The sequence below is a fragment of the Fundulus heteroclitus genome, chromosome 20 (genome assembly GCF_011125445.2).
Source record: "Fundulus heteroclitus isolate FHET01 chromosome 20, MU-UCD_Fhet_4.1, whole genome shotgun sequence".
Classification (NCBI taxonomy): Eukaryota; Metazoa; Chordata; class Actinopteri; order Cyprinodontiformes; family Fundulidae; genus Fundulus; species Fundulus heteroclitus.
In genome coordinates, this window is record NC_046380.1 from 5,054,728 (window position 1) to 5,073,301 (window position 18,574).

Sequence of the window (18,574 nt, forward strand, 5' to 3'; positions counted from 1 at the left end):
GCGTGTTTATAAAGCAGCTGTATGTCGCGGTACGGAACACTAGGCAGCATTTCACAGACTCACTCCGTCCCTTCAGGCTTTTGCTGTGTGGATCTGGCAATCTGATACCATCAACCATCAACTTACTCTTAAAACGATCTTGTGATACATTATCTAAAGAAGAAAAATATGTGGAGAACTCGTCAGTTTCTCTGTTTGCATCCGCCATTGTGTTCGCCTTTTGCCTACCAGTCTGGCGCGCATGCGCGAAAAACCCGGATCAAAACAATAACAATGAACTGGTCTATATGATGTCTATGGACGGGCCAATCAGCGGCAGCCGCATCAATTTCTTCTCCATTTCTTTGAACCAAACTTTATTGAACAACAGCAGTGTTAACGGAGCAAATAAAGAGATGTGACTGTAGTAATATTTTGCAAATATATAATATTTGGTCATCAGCGTGACTAGAAACAAATTAATATTGTAAACAGACAAGATATAAACTTTATTATTTTCTGAACAAAGTTTCATATGGTAAATAACTCAATTTACTTTAAATGATAGGAGAAGGTGGACTTTTTGGTTCTAATTAAGCTGAATAAAAAGAGTAAAACTCTTCTTTTATGTGTGTGGGCCGTTAGTTTGTTTAGTCTTAGTTGATTTGCAAAAAAATTTAATAAAATCGGCCACGAAGGAGTTTCTGGATCACTCAAGGAAAACAAACCTGGTAGTTATTTTTATTTTTCTAACAGAATAAAGTTCAAATACTAAGGAAAAAAATCTAAATGTTGAGGAAATGCATCAAAATAACAGAAGGCGATCCTGATGCATATCAAGTGTGCGTCCACAGGATGTTTAAATGCTAATAGATTTTCTTCGTTATTGATTATTATTCCAAAGTATAAAGCTACTTGCTCATTTACACGAGACATGGCTTTGCACCAGAGTCATTCCATTTTATTAATAAAATGTGTAAATTTTTTCTCAATAATTTGACATTTACTATAAAAACTATTCAGCTTCACATCCAGCGTCCTGCAGAAGAGTTCATCCCCCTTTAACTTTTCCACATTGTGCAGCATTGAAAACATAAATGTCAATAAATCTGCTAAGATTTTATTAAGTGAAGCAAAATGAAAATGTAAAACAAATATCTGAAAAGCGTGGCATGCATTTACATTCAGGACCCTTACCTTTAAATCCCCTAAATAAAATCCAGTACATTTTATTAAACATTTCAATAATTATTAACCTACAAATAAATCTGGTTAATAACCCAAAATATAAAGTAACCCAAGAACTAACATTACATTCAAAGTAATTCAGAATAAAAAGCTCCAAGATTCTGTTTAAAATCACTGAGTTTCAATCAGATCATCAAGGTTTCATCTGGACTTTGTGTTCTTCATGCTGAGAACATCAGAGCTGCTGTTTGCTCACTGAGATCTTCATCGGTAGCATTTTAACTTTACTCCCAGTGAAGAAGCATGGAAACATCTTGTCAGTGAAGGTGTGTGTGAAGGTGTGTATGTGTGAGTTAGTGTCCAGATCAGAGAAGGACAGCTTTCCTCTGTCCCAGTCCAGATTCACTCTGATCCTCTGGAGCTTCTTCTGGACTGAGAGATCCATGCGAGGAGATGGAGGAGTCCATGCGTAGTATTTACCTTCATAGAACCCTATAATCAACCATCCAGACTCTATGAATCTTTTCCTCTGGACAGACTCTGCTATCACACCAAGTGCCCAGCCTTCACTGTCTCCAACATCAACATCCCAGCTGTGGTTCCCTGAGTTGAAGCCCTCAGAACTCAGGACAGACCACATTGATCCAAGCCTCTCTGGATTATCAGGAAGCTGCTGTTTCTCTCCTCTGCTCCCACTGGTCAGATCTTCAGACAGGATGAGCCGTGGATAAGCGGTGTTTGGGTCCAGGATGAGAGGAGTGTAGGAGACCATGTTCTCCATGTTGCTCCAGATGTTGAAGGCCAGGTTGCCCAGATGTTTGGCCTGGTCTATCAGAGCTCCTGAGGGCAGCTGTGGATCCTCCAGCAGGGGGCAGCGCTGGACTCTTTCCACTGCAGCCTTGTAGTTGTGCAGGAATGAGACGTCTTCAGCTCTCAGCTCCTCCTCTGTGGCTCTGACTGTGTCTGAAAGAGCTGCTATCTCTCTGCTCAGAGCCTCCATCTTCTCCTTCATCATCCCACTCTTCTGCTCCTCTTCCTCCCTCAGTGCAGCCAGCCTGTCCTCCTCTTCCTCTGCTAGAAACTGATGAAGCTTCTTAAACTGCTCCTTAATCAGCCTCTCTGTGTGTCGGGCCTGGACCTTCATGTGTTCTGCTGTCTGATCAAACTCCTCTAGAACTTTCTTCCTGAGCTCCAGGTTCTCCTTTAAAGGTTCCAGAGTTTCCTGAAGGTTCTTCTTGTGTTGCTGAGCAGCTTCATCGATGGGTCTGAATCTGTGGTTGGTGTGTTTCTCTGAATCTCTGCAGATGTGACACACTGGCTGCTGATGGTCCAGACAGAAGAGTTTGAGTTTCTCAGAGTGCAGACAGCAGAGATCCTCCTCTAATCTGGAAGCCATTTTGACTCTGAGTGAAGCTGAAATCACAGAAGGTCCAGTCAGTCATGGTTCTCCTCCCTCCTCTACTAACGTTCCTCAAAGTGACTCTGATTGATGTTCTGGTTCCAACTCACCTTCAGGGTTGGAGGTCTCCTCTTTTTTCTCCTGGACTCAGACGAAGCTGCTGGTTTGTCTCTATGACAGGAATGAAAACTGGTTCCAGGCGGTTTAAGGTGTGTTAGGTGAGAGGCGGAGCATAAACCTGTTAGGTCTGTTGCTTTCTGGGGATTTTTTTTTCTACCAAGGTTTCGTTTTAACTTTGCTTGCAACATTTTCTCCTTCATTTTCAGACATTAGATAAAAACAACCTTTTTGGTATTTCTTTTTAAGGTTTTTGTCCAGCCTGAGAATACTGAAGGAAAATACATTTTTAAAAGACATTGAATAAAATGTTGCAAATGTAGATAATAGTGATGGTAGGTACACCTGGTCTGGCGTTCTGTTAGCTGTGACATCATCAGAGGAGGCAGATCATCCTCTATTACCATCTAACATAGAAAGTACTCCTGGAGGAGAACCCCCAGCAGAACCAGAACCAGGCTCAGTGTGAACGCTCATCTGCCTCAACCCACTGGGGCTTAGAGAAGACAGAGCAGAGACACAGAAAGCTCAGAAGCTCACATTGACCCAGGAGTACTTTCTATGTTAGAGAAGACAGAGCAGAGACACAGAAAGCACAGAAGCTCACGTTGACCCAGGAGTACTTTCTATGTTAGATGGTAATAGAGGATGATCTGCCTCCCCTGATGATGTCACAGCTAACAGAACACCAGACCAGGTGTACCTTCTATGAAGAGATAAATGACAGAGAACAAAAAGTTAAAAGCTGAAATAACAACAAACAATGCAAATTGGAGAGCAGTAGGAGAACTCAGCAGAGTGAGAGAAATAGACCCTGATGTCCTCCAGCAGCCTAAGCCTATAGCAGCATAACTATAGAGGTAGCTCAGGGTAACACGAGCCACTCTGACTAGAAGCTTTGTCAGAAAGGAAAGTTTTAAGCCTAGTCTTAAATGTAGATGGGGTGTCAGCCTCACGGACCAAAACTTGAGTACAAACTTTAGCTACTCTACCCACCTCTGTTTAGATCATGGCGGCCCCTGATCATCCTAAATCCATTCTCTGGCAAAGTAGTAAATCTGTACGCAGAGCCACTCTGTCCTATTCAGGTAAAAATCACAGGACCTTTACCTTCAGAACCACCTGGCTCCTCCAGCAGTACCGGCGAACTTGTTTGGGTTGAGTTCAGACGTTTCTTGTTTCCCAGATGGTTTGTGTTCAGATTTTATTAACGCCTGAAAACGAGACAAACACCAAACTCTCTCCTTCATAATAATCACAGCTGGTTGGGTCCATTAACTAAAAGACCTACAAACCTTTACATAAAAATAAATAAATAAAATGATGTGGGAGAGTCACAGAAAAAAAAGAAAAACAACTTTAATTTAATCAGTCATCAACAAACCACATAATTTATTACATTTCCAATAAATAAAATCTAAACTGCACATTTAGGAACTTGGCGCTGGTCGTTCAGCAGGAACCAAACCGGTCCAGCAGCGTTCTGGTGCCGGCGGGTTAAGAGAAACATGAGCTGGAGCCGTTCTGGAGACGGGTCGGTGTCTGATGGAGGAAGCTCCCGAGTCTTGTCTACGCACCCATGATCCGAAAAGCGGTGAAGTTCTGATTGTTAATTCAAAACGCTGCTTTGCTTTTACCTTCACGAAAGACTGCAAACAGGCAGGAAGCTGATTTAAAAACTGCATTTAGGTTCTGTTCGTTAGCGCCTCCTGCCGCGGTCCGGCGGGTCACCGGCGCCGTCATGTGCGGCGAGCCGCGGGGGCGCCGCGCTGCTCGTTGTCGTGGCGACTCCTGAGAGGATTCAGGTCCGTCTCCAGCTCCCTCTGCTTCCGTAACAGACCCTGGAAACAGACAGCGGCCGGTGTTTGAGCGGTTCTGATCCGGTTTTAATGATCCTGTTCACGCTCTGTTGTAGTCCAGACAGTAAAATCATCATTATAGCAGCTGTTTAGAGTCATTTCCATAGAAATACGCTTCATTATTATTTATTTCTCCTTTTGGGGGTGGCGGTTCAGACGAACCAGCAGAAAAATTTAAGTAGATTCACACAAACGGTGGAAATAAAATGAAAAGGACCAATTTACAACATAAGGAAAAAAAAAGTTATTAAAAATAGCGTACTTAGATTAGAGTGATTTAATTAAATATAAGGAACATGAAAGCATATTTATGCATTAAAACCTACAGGCTATTTAAAGTAATGGAAAATAAACATTTTGCTGGGAGCAGTGATGCTGGGGGGGAAGGATCTGTGATGGTGCTCCCTGGAGCGCCTCGGATGCCGCAGCTTCCTGCTGTTGTTGGGGGATGATATTTATGTCCTCTATGTTTCGCAGTAAAACAACAAAACGATAATTAAGACAGAAAGACAAGAAGGTTAGGAGTTCATGTCACTAAATATCTCAGCAATAACGTAATTTTTTTACCGTATGATAGAGAAATGTGAGGAAATTAGCTGCTTTTAAAAATGTTCAAAACAGAAATTTAATCTAGGGCTGGACGGTATAGAAAAAAAAAACATATCGATAAAATACAAATCATATTGATCGATATCGATAATTATCAACAAATAAAAAATATATATTTTAAGCGCAGCCCTGGCCATTTTATGCTGTTGCTTAGCAACCTATTTTTTAGATAAAGACACAAACACTGAATCCAAACTGAACCCTTTGTTCAACCAACTTTTCACCAAAAATGCTACTTTTTTTTTTTGAGGTTTTTATGGCACTAGTGCCTCGTGTTTTTTGTACAGTGGGCTGACAGGAAAGGACCACGGGTCGGAGTCCACAGCGCCACCGAAGAACTCTCTGAAGGGGGCGGAGCTTCCTGGGTCTGCGTTGTGATTGGTTGGGAGCATGTAACGATAGGAAAAAAACTGCATAATGTGATTGAATTTGACTTTAGAAAGAGCCTTGAGATGACATGTTTCATGAATTGGCGCTAAATAAATAAACTGAATTGATGAACAGGAAGATGGTTTTAGAGCAGGCGTGTCAAACTCATTTCTACATTGGGGCGCTTCGTAATCATGAAGCCGTTAAAAAGGGCCGGTTGCACCTGTGTGGATGATGTGGAAATATAAACAAAATGCACAGTGACAAAATTAGCACCTTAGTCCCAGTTTATACAGTTTATCTGCCAAAATAGGTTCATATTGGGGTGAGTTACACTTTAAAATCGTCATTCTGAATCACTTTTTCTCTTTTTGGACATTTCTGGACATTGTTTAAAGTTATGGGAAAACTGACATCTAGTGGCGGGATGATGTTACTACACGGTTTAAAAAAATTTATACAATTTAAAAGGATATATGCCTCTATGACATATGCCTTTTTTGGCTCTTTTGCGCCGGATAAATTGCCTTCAGTCTGTCTGACCTATGTTTTAGAGGATTAAAAGGGCAGGAACTTCTTTATACTTTTTAAAATACAAACTTATCACACGGGGAGTTGTAACCAGTGTGGGAGGATGAAACAGTAGAACTTGTTATATTGGTATGTATTAAAAAAAAATTATCCACAGAAACGACCATCAGGATGGAGGCTTGGTGTCTATAACTTTATTTGATCATGATCAAACGATTTTTGGACTTTATAAACATTTAATGCGGCAATGTAGCTTTAATTATTTCCCATGACTGAGTGACCTGAAGGAAGCAGAGTCCAGGTCCTTCAGGCCAATGTGTGCTGTTTACTCAGAAATCTATTTAATAAAAATATATTTCTCATTCACAGGATTTACGCACATGGCAGCTTTAACTGCTTGTTTCACGTTTTACTCCATTCACAAAAACATTTTTAGATTAAAGCAAAACAAGTAAAGGCGTCAGTACAACTCCAGAACCAAAATGCTGCAGCAGGAGTTCTAATGAAAATCAACCAGAGGGATCATATTTCTCCTATTTTAGCTTCCCTTCATTGGCTTCCTGTTACATCAAGAATAGAATTTAAAATTCTCCTTCTAACGTATAAAGCCCTTAATAATCAAGCTCCATCATATATCAGAGCTCTGATTACCCCGTATGTTCCTAACAGAGCACTTCGCTCTCAGACTGCAGGTCTGCTGGTGGTTCCTAGAGTCTCTAAAAGTAGAATGGGAGCCAGATCCTTTAGCTATCAGGCTCCTCTCCTGTGGAACCAACTCCCAGTTTTGGTCCGTGAGGCAGACACCCCGTCTACTTTTAAGACTAATCTTAAAACCTTCCTTTTTGACAAAGCTTCTAGTTAAAGTGGCTCATGTTACCCTGAGCTACCTCTGTAGTTATGCTGCTATAGCAGGGGTGTCAAACATACGGCCCGCGGGCCGCATCCGGCCCGCCGAACAATTTTGTCCGTCCTGTGGCTAAATGCATTATCATTATAGAAAAAAAAATGTCTTTTTTTTTTTTTTTTTCCCCAGTGTCCTGTCTGGCAATGTGGCAATAAGATGCCACAAACAGCTAATCAGATTTGACTTTCACAAGTGGACAAGATAAAAGGAAGAGAATGATAAAGCAATTTTTGAAAAAAACATGTACTTTGTTTAATTGAAAATATGCAGTTCCTATATTGTCCACGAGGGGTGCTGTGTTTTAATTAGCAGATTAAGCTTCAGGTGTGGAAAAATTCAAATAATTTCTTAATTTTTATCTGTTTAATGTATTTTGTCATGCAGGACAGTGTTTCTAAGTTCCAAAAAATGTGAATTGATGTTTTTCAACATTTTATAATCACTGTGATCAGTTCTTGTGCATAATGCACAAGTAAATGATTAACTGAGTAAAAGTATTGTTGAAATTGCACATACTTTTCTTAAAAACGCTGAGGTTATTCATAATATATTGTGTAAAAGTGAAATTAACTTAATATAAAAATCAACAAGTCCACTTTTATTAGTTCTATTTAATCTTGCAATGAGTTTACTCGTGTGGCCCTCGTGAGATCAGATTAAGCTGAATGCGGCCCCTAAACCAAAATGAGTTTGACACCCCTGTGCTATAGGCTTAGGCTACTGGAGGACATCTGAGCTTCGTTTCAGAAAAAATCTACACCGAGTAGAAAAGCTGCTACTCTGAGTAGTTCTACTTCACTCTGTCATACTCAGCGTTTCTGGTTTCAGAACAGATGATATAAGTCAGGTAACTAAACACAACAGCGTCCGATCAACCATGACTTGAATGTGAGCATGAGCATGTAAAAAACGCCCGATCAATGGAATGCAAATAACGTGATTCACCATGGCAATGACAGGAAATAAGCTTGGAAGTGCGCATGTCTTGCGAGTAGAATTAGAAATCTTTAAAGAAGGCATATGGATGATATTAAACCATAAGAAACAATGTCGTTGCTGCTGAAAACCGCAAGAGAGAATTGTTGAAAAAGTCAATTCATGCGCAATATGAAAGTTATGTGATGGAGAATTAAAGCTGTTTTCTCACGCTTCACTCGTTCAACACTAAAGGGGGAGTATGTGGGGGGGTGGGGGGGGTGGCATTGATTACTAAAAACATTGAAATGACATGGAAGCAAATCATGATGTAAAGTTTAACCAGGTATGGTTAAGTTAAAAGTTTCCTTATGTTTAACTGTACTCAACTAAAGCATTAATTGGCTATATTCAACACATGCAATTAATGATGGCATTGTGTGAGTTATTGAAATAACTGAAATGTTCATCTTTTTGCCATTGTTTACCAATCCTTCTAAAAATGAGTTGACACTGATTATCTTGTAGGTGTTTAATTTGTGCCAACCTCACTTTATATTACCACATAGGCTATATAGAATGGAAAATTAGAGCTGGAAGTGCCAAAATGTGATACAGAATAAATTATTGCTTTCATTCTGGAACACCTTTAAATTATAACTGAGTAACATTTCTGACAGCGCAACATACAGTTGCCTCTGAAAGATTTTCTGCATTTCCTACGTTATTAAAAAGCTGCCATTAGCATAAAAATTAAGAGCAGCACAAAGAAATTGTTCAGAGAGCGTTCCTTCGTTGTGTTAGAAAAGCGATGTGCTGCTGAGAATATTGAAATAAATTATCTGACGACCCCAAATGAGCCCCAGCCAGGACGATCTTCACAAAAGCTGTCTGCCCCTACTTCAGGCATGTTATTGAGCAGTTTGTTGTTTATAAATCATGTACTAAAATGACAATTTGTTCTTTTTACATAACATTTGGCAACATCTTAACATTGAAGTGGGCAGGCAGACCCAAAGTGCCACAGCTGATGCCATCCAGGAGGTGCATAGATACTTAGCAGAGGGTCCCAAGATCCTATGATAGACTGGAAAAACCAAAAGACAGTCTTTCCAAACCTCTTCCGTTTTTCATTACAATTTCTCTGCACTCCAGCATCATCTGTGTGTGAGCGGGTGTTTTCTACAGCTGGAGAAGTGATATCAAAAAAGCGTAACAGACTTAATATCAAAACGTTGAAACAACTTCTTTTTATTTTTATTTTTTATAAAAGTTTGTAAAAAAAAAATAAAAAAAAATAAATGCCAGTCCACAAGCATCCTCATTCACATGTTTACTTAGAGGTTATTACGTTATGATACAGGTTCACATTATTAAGACTGTATCTAAAAAAAAAAAAATCAAAGATATTTTAAATTCAAATGAAAATATGAAATAATACAATGCAACAATGACTTAAGTTGTGTTATTGTGTATACTTGGTCATCAAATCAGTGTCAGTTAAGTCTGTCAACTAAGTTACCTGTAGGGATTTTTAACGTCCAGCAGGTGTCAGTATTTAGTGACACAGTATCAATACAGTTTGGCAACGTGTCTAAACGCTTCATAACGCCTCATCGAGCCATCACTACTCCAGAGTTTTGGGATAAGCGTCCAGATACTTCAGTTTGTTTAACGTCTCCATCGCGTCCAGCAGAAAATCCCTCCGAACACTGAAGAACCTGGTCGGACTAGTCCTCCACTCCACAAACGCATCGCTAACTTCACTTCCGGGTCACCTGATGCGTGGAGGGGCCAATCAGCGGCAGCCGCATCAATTTCTATCTCCATTTCTTTGAACCAAACTTTATTTAACAACAGCAGCGTTAACGGAGCAAATGAAGAGATGTGACTGTAGTAATATTTTGCAAATATATAATATTTGGTCATCAGCGTGACTAGAAACAAATTAATATTGTAAACAGACAAGATATAAACTTTATTATTTTCTGAACAAAGTTTCATATGGTAAATAACTTAATTTACTGATAGGAGAAGGTTGACTTTTTGGTTCTAAATAAGCTGAATAAAAAGAGTAAAACTCTTCTTTTATGTGTGTGGGCCATTAGTTTGTTTAGTTTCAGTTGATTTGCAAAAATTTTATTAAAATCGGCCACAAAGGAGTTTCTGGATCACTCAAGGAAAACAAACCTGGTAGTTATTTTTATTTTTCTAACAGAATAAAGTTCAAATACTAAGGAAAAAAATCTAAATGTTGAGGAAATGCATCAAAATAACAGAAGGCAATCCTGATGCATATCAAGTGTGCGTCCACAGGATATTTAAATGCTAATAGATTTTCTTCGTTATTGATTATTATTCCAAAGTATAAAGCTACTTGTTTATTTACACAAGACATGGCTTTGCACCAGAGTCATTCTATTTTATTAATAAAATGTATAAATTTTTTCTCAATAATTTGACATTTACTATAAAAACTATTCAGCTTCACATCCAGCGTCCTGCAGAAGAGTTCATACCCCTTTAACTTTTCCACGTTTTGCAGCATTAAAAACATAAATGTCAATAAATCTGCTAAGATTTTATTAAGTGGAGCAAAATAAAAATGTAAAAACAAATATCTGAAAAGTGTGGCATGCATTTACATTCAGGACTCTTCCCTTTAAATCCCCTAAATAAAATCCAGTACATTTTATTAAACATTTCAATAATTATTAACCTACAAATAAATCTGGTTAATAACCCAAAATATAAAGTAACCCAAGAACTAACATTACATTCAAAGTAATTCAGAATAAAAAGCTCCAAGATTCTGTTTAAATTCACTGAGTTAGAATCAGATCATCAAGGTTTCATCTTGACTTTGTGTTCTTCATGCTGAGAACATCAGAGCTGCTGTTTGCTCACCGAAATCTTCATCGTTAGCATTTTTACTTTATTCCAGGTGTAGAAGTATGGAAACATCTTGTCAGTGAAGGTGTGTGTGATGGTGTGTATGTGTGAGTTAGTGTCCAGATCAGAGAAGGACAGCTTTCCTCTGTCCCAGTCCAGATTCACTCTGATCCTCTGGAGCTTCTTCTGGACTGAGAGAAACATGAAAAGAGATGGAAGAGACCCTGCTGAGTATTTACCTTCAGAGAACCATAGAATCAACAATCCAGACTTTATGTTTCCCTTCCTCTGGACAGACTCTTCTATCACACCAAGCATCCAGCATTCACTGTCTCCAACATCAACATCCCAGCTGTGGTTCCCTGAGTTGAAGCCCTCAGAACTCAGGACAGACTTCCCATGATCTAAACCTCTCTGGATTATCAGGAAGCTGCTGTTTCTCTCCTTTAGTGAAACTGGTCAGATCTTCAGACAGGATGAGCCATGGATCAGCAGTGTTTGGGTCCAGGATGAGAGGAGTGTAGGAGACCATGTTCTCCATGTTGCTCCAGATGTTGAAGGCCAGGTTGCCCAGATGTTTGGCCTGGTCTATCAGAGCTCCTGAGGGCAGCTGTGGATCCTCCAGCAGGGGGCAGCGCTGGACTCTTTCCACTGCAGCCTTGTAGTTGTGCAGGAATGAGACGTCTTCAGCTCTCAGCTCCTCCTCTGTGGCTCTGACTGTGTCTGAAAGAGCTGCTATCTCTCTGCTCAGAGCCTCCATCTTCTCCTTCATCATCCCACTCTTCTGCTCCTCTTCCTCCCTCAGTGCAGCCAGCCTGGCCTCCTCTTCCTCTGCTAGAAACTGATGAAGCTTCTTAAACTGCTCCTTAATCAGCCTCTCTGTGTGTCGGGCCTGGACCTTCATGTGTTCTGCTGTCTGATCAAACTTCTTTAGAACTTTCTTCCTGAGCTGCAGGTTCTTCTTTAAAGGTTTCAGAGTTTTCTGAAGGTTCTTCTTGTGATCCTCAGCAGCTTCATCGATGGGTCTGAATCTGTGCTTGGTGTGTTTTTTTGAATCTTTGCAGACGAGACACACTGGCTGCTGATGGTCCAGACAGAAGAGTTTGAGTTTCTCAGAGTGCAGACTGCAGAGATCCTCTGAAGCTCTCTGGTCTCTCTGCTGTAGGAAGGTCTCACACAGGTTCTTCAGAGCCAGATTACAGGGTGGAGGATCGCTTGAAGATCTTTTCCTACAAACTGGACACTCTTGTGCTGGTTTCTCTCTCCACCAGTTCTTCAGACACTCCTTACAGAAGCTGTGGCTACATGACAGAAGAACCGGATCCTTAAAGACGTCCTGACAGACCGGACAGCAGAGATCCTCCTCTAATCTGGAAGCCATTTAGTCTCTGAGTGAAGCTGAAAACACAGAAGGTCCAGTCAGTCATGGTTCTCCTCCCTCCTCTACTAACGTCCCTCAAAGTGACTCTGATTGATGTTCTGGGTCCAACTCACCTTCAGGGTTGGAGGTCTCCTCTTTTTTCTCCTGGACTCAGACGAAGCTGCTGGTTTGTCTCTATGACAGAAATGAAAACTGGTTCCAGGCTGTTTCAGGTGTGTTAGGTGAAAGGCGGAGCTTAAAGCTGTTTTTTTTCTTCTACCAAGGTTTCATTTTAACTTTGCTTGCAACATGTTCTCCTTCATTTTCAGACATCAGATAAAAACAACCTTTTTGGTATTTCTTTTTAAGGTTTTTGTCCAAGTGACAGCAGATACTTTCTTTTTTATAAATCCTAAAAACTAAACCAGCCTGAGAATACTGAAGGAAAATACATTTTTAAAAGAAACTGAATAAAATGAACCTTTGGCCTCTACATGAGTCCAGGAGTCTCTCCAGTCAACCAATCAGAGAGAAGAATGATCTGGTGGCCTCAAGCTTTCAGAACAGTGGAATGGCAGGAGTTTGATGTTATTATTTTTATTTAAGGAACAAACGCTTCTTAAAGTTTGTTAGAGTTATTTTTATTATTCTTTACATGTTTATTGCATGTATCACATATTTACTCATTACTATTGAAAAGGTTTTAAGGTTTGAGTTTATTCAGACATCAGAGTGTTTTTCAGAGGACTGATATCTCTCTCCTATGTTACAGTGTAAGGTCTGGTGCAAGAAACAGCCTCACCATAAATGTTGATTGTTTTTATAAAGCTCTATCTTATCTGTGATGAATTGCACCCAGCCATGCGTCCATTCTCCTTTTCCTAGTCACTGAATGGTCAATTGTCAAGGCTGTATACCTGAAACTGCTAGTTTATGATGTTAAAGGTCACACTAAAGTATGTTTCCCCTTTCCTTAAGCTCTGCAATGAAACTAAGGCCCTCCCTTTTTGAGATAATAAAAGTACAGCAGCAGCAGAGTGGATTTCAGAACAGGAAAGAGATGTAAAGGAATTCATCTCTCTGCTGGTCTCCTTGCAAGATTTAACCCTGTTGTCTCTGTTCTTTGTGTTGTTTAATGAATGTTTTAGGTGCTTGAACCTGACAAAGTTCATATGTCAAATAGTGGATAAGCAGGGAGAGTACCTATCAATAAAGTTTTTAATAGTTATAATAGTCATAAGAGGTTATAATAGTAATAAGGGGTAAAACAGTAAAAGTCATTTGGCCCTTTACACTACATTCAGTCATTCATTCACACGCTGATGGTGGTTAGCTACATTGTAGCCGTGACTGACTGAGGCAGATTTGAACTGGCAACCCACCCATTACAGGATGAACTCATGACCAGACTACCTCGGTCCACATGCTTCCCATGTCGACTGAATTTAAAGCAAAAATGTTCAAAGCGTGCCTGATTTAAACATGGCCTTAGTGTTTTTTCAGCCTTAAATATATTTTAGATACCGTCTGCTATGATTCATAAAATATATTTTTTACTCTCTTACTTTTTCTTCTTTGTAGTTATAGGATAAGCTGCATTTGTTTCTTCAATTTGCTGCTGGCAGTGGTGAACACCAGCTGTTAACGATCTGTAAATCAACTTTCCTGTCTGGGGTTGGACCTGTGTGTGTGTTCTTTTTGTTTTTGTTTTGTTTTTCCGAAATTCTGAGGATGAGGTTGTGGATGAAGATTCAATGTAGATACAGTCATCTATTACCAAGTGAATATATATCAGTACATGTGTATGTAGGCATGTGTATATGTGCATATATATATATATATATATATATATATATATATATATATATATATATATATATATATATATATATATATATATATATATATATATATATATATATATACAGTCAGGTCCATAAATATTGGGACATCAACACAATTCTAATCTTTTTGGCTCTATACACCACCACAATGGATTTGAAATGAAACAAACAAGATGTGCTTTATCTGCAGACTTTCCGCTTTAATTTGAGGGTATTTACATCTAAATCAGATGAACGGTGTAAGAATTACAACAGTGTGTATATGTGACTGCCACTTTTTAAGGGACCAAAAGTAATGGGACAGATTAATAATCATAAATCAAACTTTCACTTTTTAATACGTGGTTGCAAATCCTTTGCAGTCAATTACAGCCTGAAGTCTGGAAGGCATAGACATCACCAGATGCTAGGTTTCATCCCTGGTGATGCTCTGCCAGGCCTCTACTGCAACGGTCTTCAGTCTTCAGCTTGTTCTTGGGGCATTTTCCCTTCAGTTTTCTCTTCAGCAACTGAAATGCATGCTCAATCGGATTCAGGTCAGGTGATTGACTTGGTCATTGCATAACATTCCACTTCTTTCCCTTACAAAACTCTTTGGATGCTTTCGCAGTATGCTTTGGGTCATTGTCCATCTGCACTGTGAAGCGCCGTCCAATGAGTTCTGAAGCATTTGGCTGAATATGAGCGGATAATATTGCCCAAAACACTTCAGAATTCATCCTGCTGCTTTTGTCAGCAGTCACATCATCAATAAATACAAGAGAAACAGTTCCATTGGCAGCCATACATGCCCACGCCATGACACTACCACCACCATGCTTCACTGATGAGGTGGTATGCTTTGGATCATGAGCAGTTCCTTTCCTTCTCCACACTCTTCTCTTTCCATCACTCTGGTACAAGTTGATCTTGGTCTCATCTGTCCAAAGGATGTTGTTCCAGAACTGTGAAGGCTTTTTTAGATGTTGTTTGGCAAACTCTAATCTGGCCTTCCGGTTTTTGAGGCTCACCAATGGTTTACATCTTGTGGTAAACCCTCTGTATTCACTCTGGTGAAGTCTTCTCTTGATTGTTGACTTTGACACACACACACCTACCTCCTGGAGAGTGTTCTTGATCTGGCCAACTGTTGTGAAGGGGGTTTTCTTCACCAGGGAAAGATTTCTTCGGTGATCCACCACAGTGGTTTTCCGTGGTCTTCCGGGTCTTTTGGTGTTGCTGAGCTCACCGGTGCGTTCTTTCTTCTTAAGAATGTTCCAAACACTTGATTTGGCCACACCTAATGTTTTAGCTATCTCTCTGATGGGTTTGTTTTGATTTTTCAGCCTAATGATGGCTTGCTTCACTGATAGCGACAGCTCTTTAGATCTCACATTGAGAGTTGACAGCAACAGATTCCAAATGCAAATAGCAGACTTGAAATGAACTCTGGACCTTTTATCTGCTCCTTGTAAATGGAATAATGAGGGAATAACACACACCTGGCCATGGAACAGCTGAGCAGCAGATTGTCCCATTACTTTTGGTCCCTTAAAAAGTGGCAGTCACATATACACACTGTTGTAATTCCTACACCGTTCATCTGATTTGGATGTAAATGCCCTCAAATTAAAGCTGAAAGTCTGCAGATAAAGCACATCTTGTTTGTTTCATTTCAAATCCATTGTGGTGGTGTATAGAGCCAAAAAGATTAGAATTGTGTTGATGTCCCAATATTTATGGACCTGACTGTATATGACATCATCTGCCTACTCTGATTTCCTTTTTTTATTCTTATTTTTTTCTCATTTTCTTTTTGATCCACTGTATATAACTGATGCACCCTTTCCTGCTCCTGACTATTTACTGACTATTGAGCTGATGTGACAAGTGAATTTTTCCAATGTGAGATCAATCTTATCTTATCATCAAGGCTAATGTTATGTTAGTGCCAAATAAAATTATTGACTTTATAACTGCAAATACAAAAGATGGAGAGTAGTGCTAAAATAACATAATGTGCTTCACAGCATCATGGCTACACCTGCTTTGCCAAAGGTTGGTCTGCAGGTGAATAGGATCGTCTGGAAGTCTCTCTGCAGGGACCAACAATCACAAACTGCTTCCTGCTTTAGTTCTGGTCCAGATGAGGTGTATCTGAGTCCTAAGTCCATAATTCAGTTTATACAGTTTATCTGCCAAAATGGGTTCATATCGGGGTGAGTTACACTTTAAACTCTTCATTCTGAATCACTTCTTCCCCTTTTGGACATTTCGTGACATTGTTTATAGTTATGGGAAAACTGACATCTAGTGGCGGGACGATGTTACTACACGGTTTTAAAAAAAATCAACATTCGCTACAGGAGGCCCAGTTTTAGCCACTAGATGGATATATGCCTCTACTTTATGACATATGCCTTTTTTGGCTCTTGGGTGCCGGATAAATTGCCTTGAGCCTGTTTGACATATGTTTTAGAGGATTAAAAGGACAGAAACCTAATTTTATTACTATACTTGTTTATACTTTTTAAAATACAAACGTATAATACAGGGAGTTATGACCAGTGTGGGGGGATGAAACAGTAGAACTTGTCATATTGGTATGTCTTAAAAAGATTTTTTTTTATCCACAAAAAACGACCATCAGCATGGAGGCTTGGTGTCTATAACTTTATTTGATCATGACCAAACGGTTTTTGGTCTTTGTTTATAAGCATTCAATGTGGCTATGTACTTTTAATTAATTCCCATGACTGAGTGACCTGAAGGAAGCAGAGTCCAGGTCCTTCAGACCAATGTGTGCTGTTTACTCAGAAACCTATTTAATAAAAATATAATTCTCATTTACAGGATTTACGCACATGGCAGCTTTATTAACTGCTTCTTTCACTTTTTACTCCATACACAAAAATATTTTTAGATTAAAGAGAAACAAGTAAAGGCGTCAGTACACCTCCAGATCCAAAATGCTGCAGCAGGAGTTCTGATGAAAATCAACAAGAGGGATCATATTTCTCCTATTTTAGTTTCCCTTCATTGGCTTCCTGTTAAATCAAGAATAGAATTTAAAATTATTCTTCTAACGTATAAAGCCCTTAATAATCAAGCTCCACAAAAAGGCAATAAAAAAAGGGCAGTGTTGGCTTAGTGATTAGAGCACAGAGCTTCAGTCCCAGAGGTTCTGAGTTCAACTCCCACAAGCTGCCATTCTAGATCCCTGAGCAAGACCCTTAACTCCCCAATTGCTCCCCAGGCACCACACAGTGGCAGCCCACTGCTCCCCAAGAGTGATGGGTTAAGATGCAGAAGTGAATTTCTCCATTGTGAGATCAATAAAGTTCTATTATTATTATATATCAGAGCTCTGATTACCCCATATGTTCCTAACAGAGCACTTTGCTCTCAGACTGCAGGTCTGCTGGTGGTTCCTAGAGTCTCTAAAAGTAGAATGGGAGGCAGATCCTTTAGCTATCAGGCTCCTCTGCTGTGGAACCAACTCCCAGTTTTGGTCCGTGAGGCAGACACCCCGTCTACTTTTAAGACAAGGCTTAAAACTTTCCTTTGTGACAAAACTTATAGTCAGAGTGGCTCATGTTACCCTGAGCTACCTCTGTAGTTATGCTGCTATAGGCTTAGGCTGCTGGAGGACATCTGAGCTCCATTTCAGAAAAAATCTACTCTGAGTAGTTCTACATCACTCTGTCATACTCAGCGTTTCTAGTTTCAGAACAGATGATATAAGTCAGGTAACTAAACACAACAGCGTCCAATCAACCATGAGTTGAACGTGAGCATGAAAAAACGCCCGATCAATGGAACGCAAATAACGTGATTCACCATGGCAACGACTGGAAATAAGCTTGGAAGTGCGCATGTCCTGCGAGTAGAATTAGAAATCTTTAAAGAAGGCATATGGACAATATTAAACCATAAGAAACAATGTTGTTGCTGCTGAAAACTGCAAGAGAGAATTGTTGAAAAAGTCAATGCATGCGCAATATGAAAGTTATGTGATGGAGAATTAAAGCTGTTTTCTCACACTTCACTCGTTCAACACTAAAGGGGGAGTATGTGGGGGGGGGGGGGGGGGGGGGGGGGCATTGATTACTAAAAGCATTGAAATGACATGGCAGCAAATCATGATGAAGTACAGTTTAACCAGGTAAGGTTAAGTTAAAAGTTTCCTTATGTTTAACAGTACTCAACCAAAGCATTAATTGGCTATATTCAACACATGGAATTAATGATGGGATGGTGTGTGTTATTGAAATAACTGATATGCTCATATTTTTGCCATTGTTCACCAATCCTTCTAAAAATGAGTTGACACTGATTATCTTGTAGGTGTTTAATTTGTGCCAACCTCACTTTATATTAACCACATAGGCTATATATAATGGAAAATTAGAGCTGGAAGTGCCAAAATGTGATACAGAATAAATTATTGCTTTCATTCTGGAACACCTTTAAACTATAACTGAGTAACATTTCTGACAGTGCAACATACAGCTGCCTCTGAAAAAATTTCTGCATCCCCTTTGTTATTAAAAAGCTGCCGTTGGCATAAAAATTAAGGGCAGCACAAAGAAATTGTTCAGAACTGAGAGCGTTCCTTCGTTGTAAAGC

General features: G+C 39.6%; 2 protein-coding genes and 1 pseudogene across 2 annotated transcripts in view; all 3 read right to left on the minus strand.

Annotated features, from left to right (window-relative positions):
- Window positions 1-351: 351 nt before the first annotated feature.
- LOC118567184 (nuclear factor 7, brain-like) lies at window positions 352-3,882 on the minus strand. Its single transcript, XM_036151643.1, has 3 exons — window positions 3,794-3,882; window positions 2,677-2,737; window positions 352-2,580 (listed from the first exon to the last, which is right to left on the minus strand). The coding sequence occupies exon 3, from the start codon at window positions 2,561-2,563 to the stop codon at window positions 1,403-1,405; it is 1,161 nt and encodes a 386-aa protein (XP_036007536.1). The 5' UTR covers window positions 2,564-2,580; window positions 2,677-2,737; window positions 3,794-3,882; the 3' UTR covers window positions 352-1,402.
- Window positions 3,883-4,289: 407 nt separating this feature from the next.
- Window positions 4,290-18,574, minus strand: part of LOC118567158 (coiled-coil domain-containing protein 66-like) — a 107,794-nt gene continuing 93,509 nt past the window's right edge. The window contains exon 21 of the mRNA XM_036151596.1: window positions 4,290-4,524. Coding sequence (XP_036007489.1) covers window positions 4,423-4,524 — 102 coding nt within the window. The 3' untranslated portion in view covers window positions 4,290-4,422. The remainder of the gene's footprint in view (window positions 4,525-18,574) is intronic.
- On the minus strand, window positions 10,446-12,345 carry LOC118567168 (annotated as a pseudogene).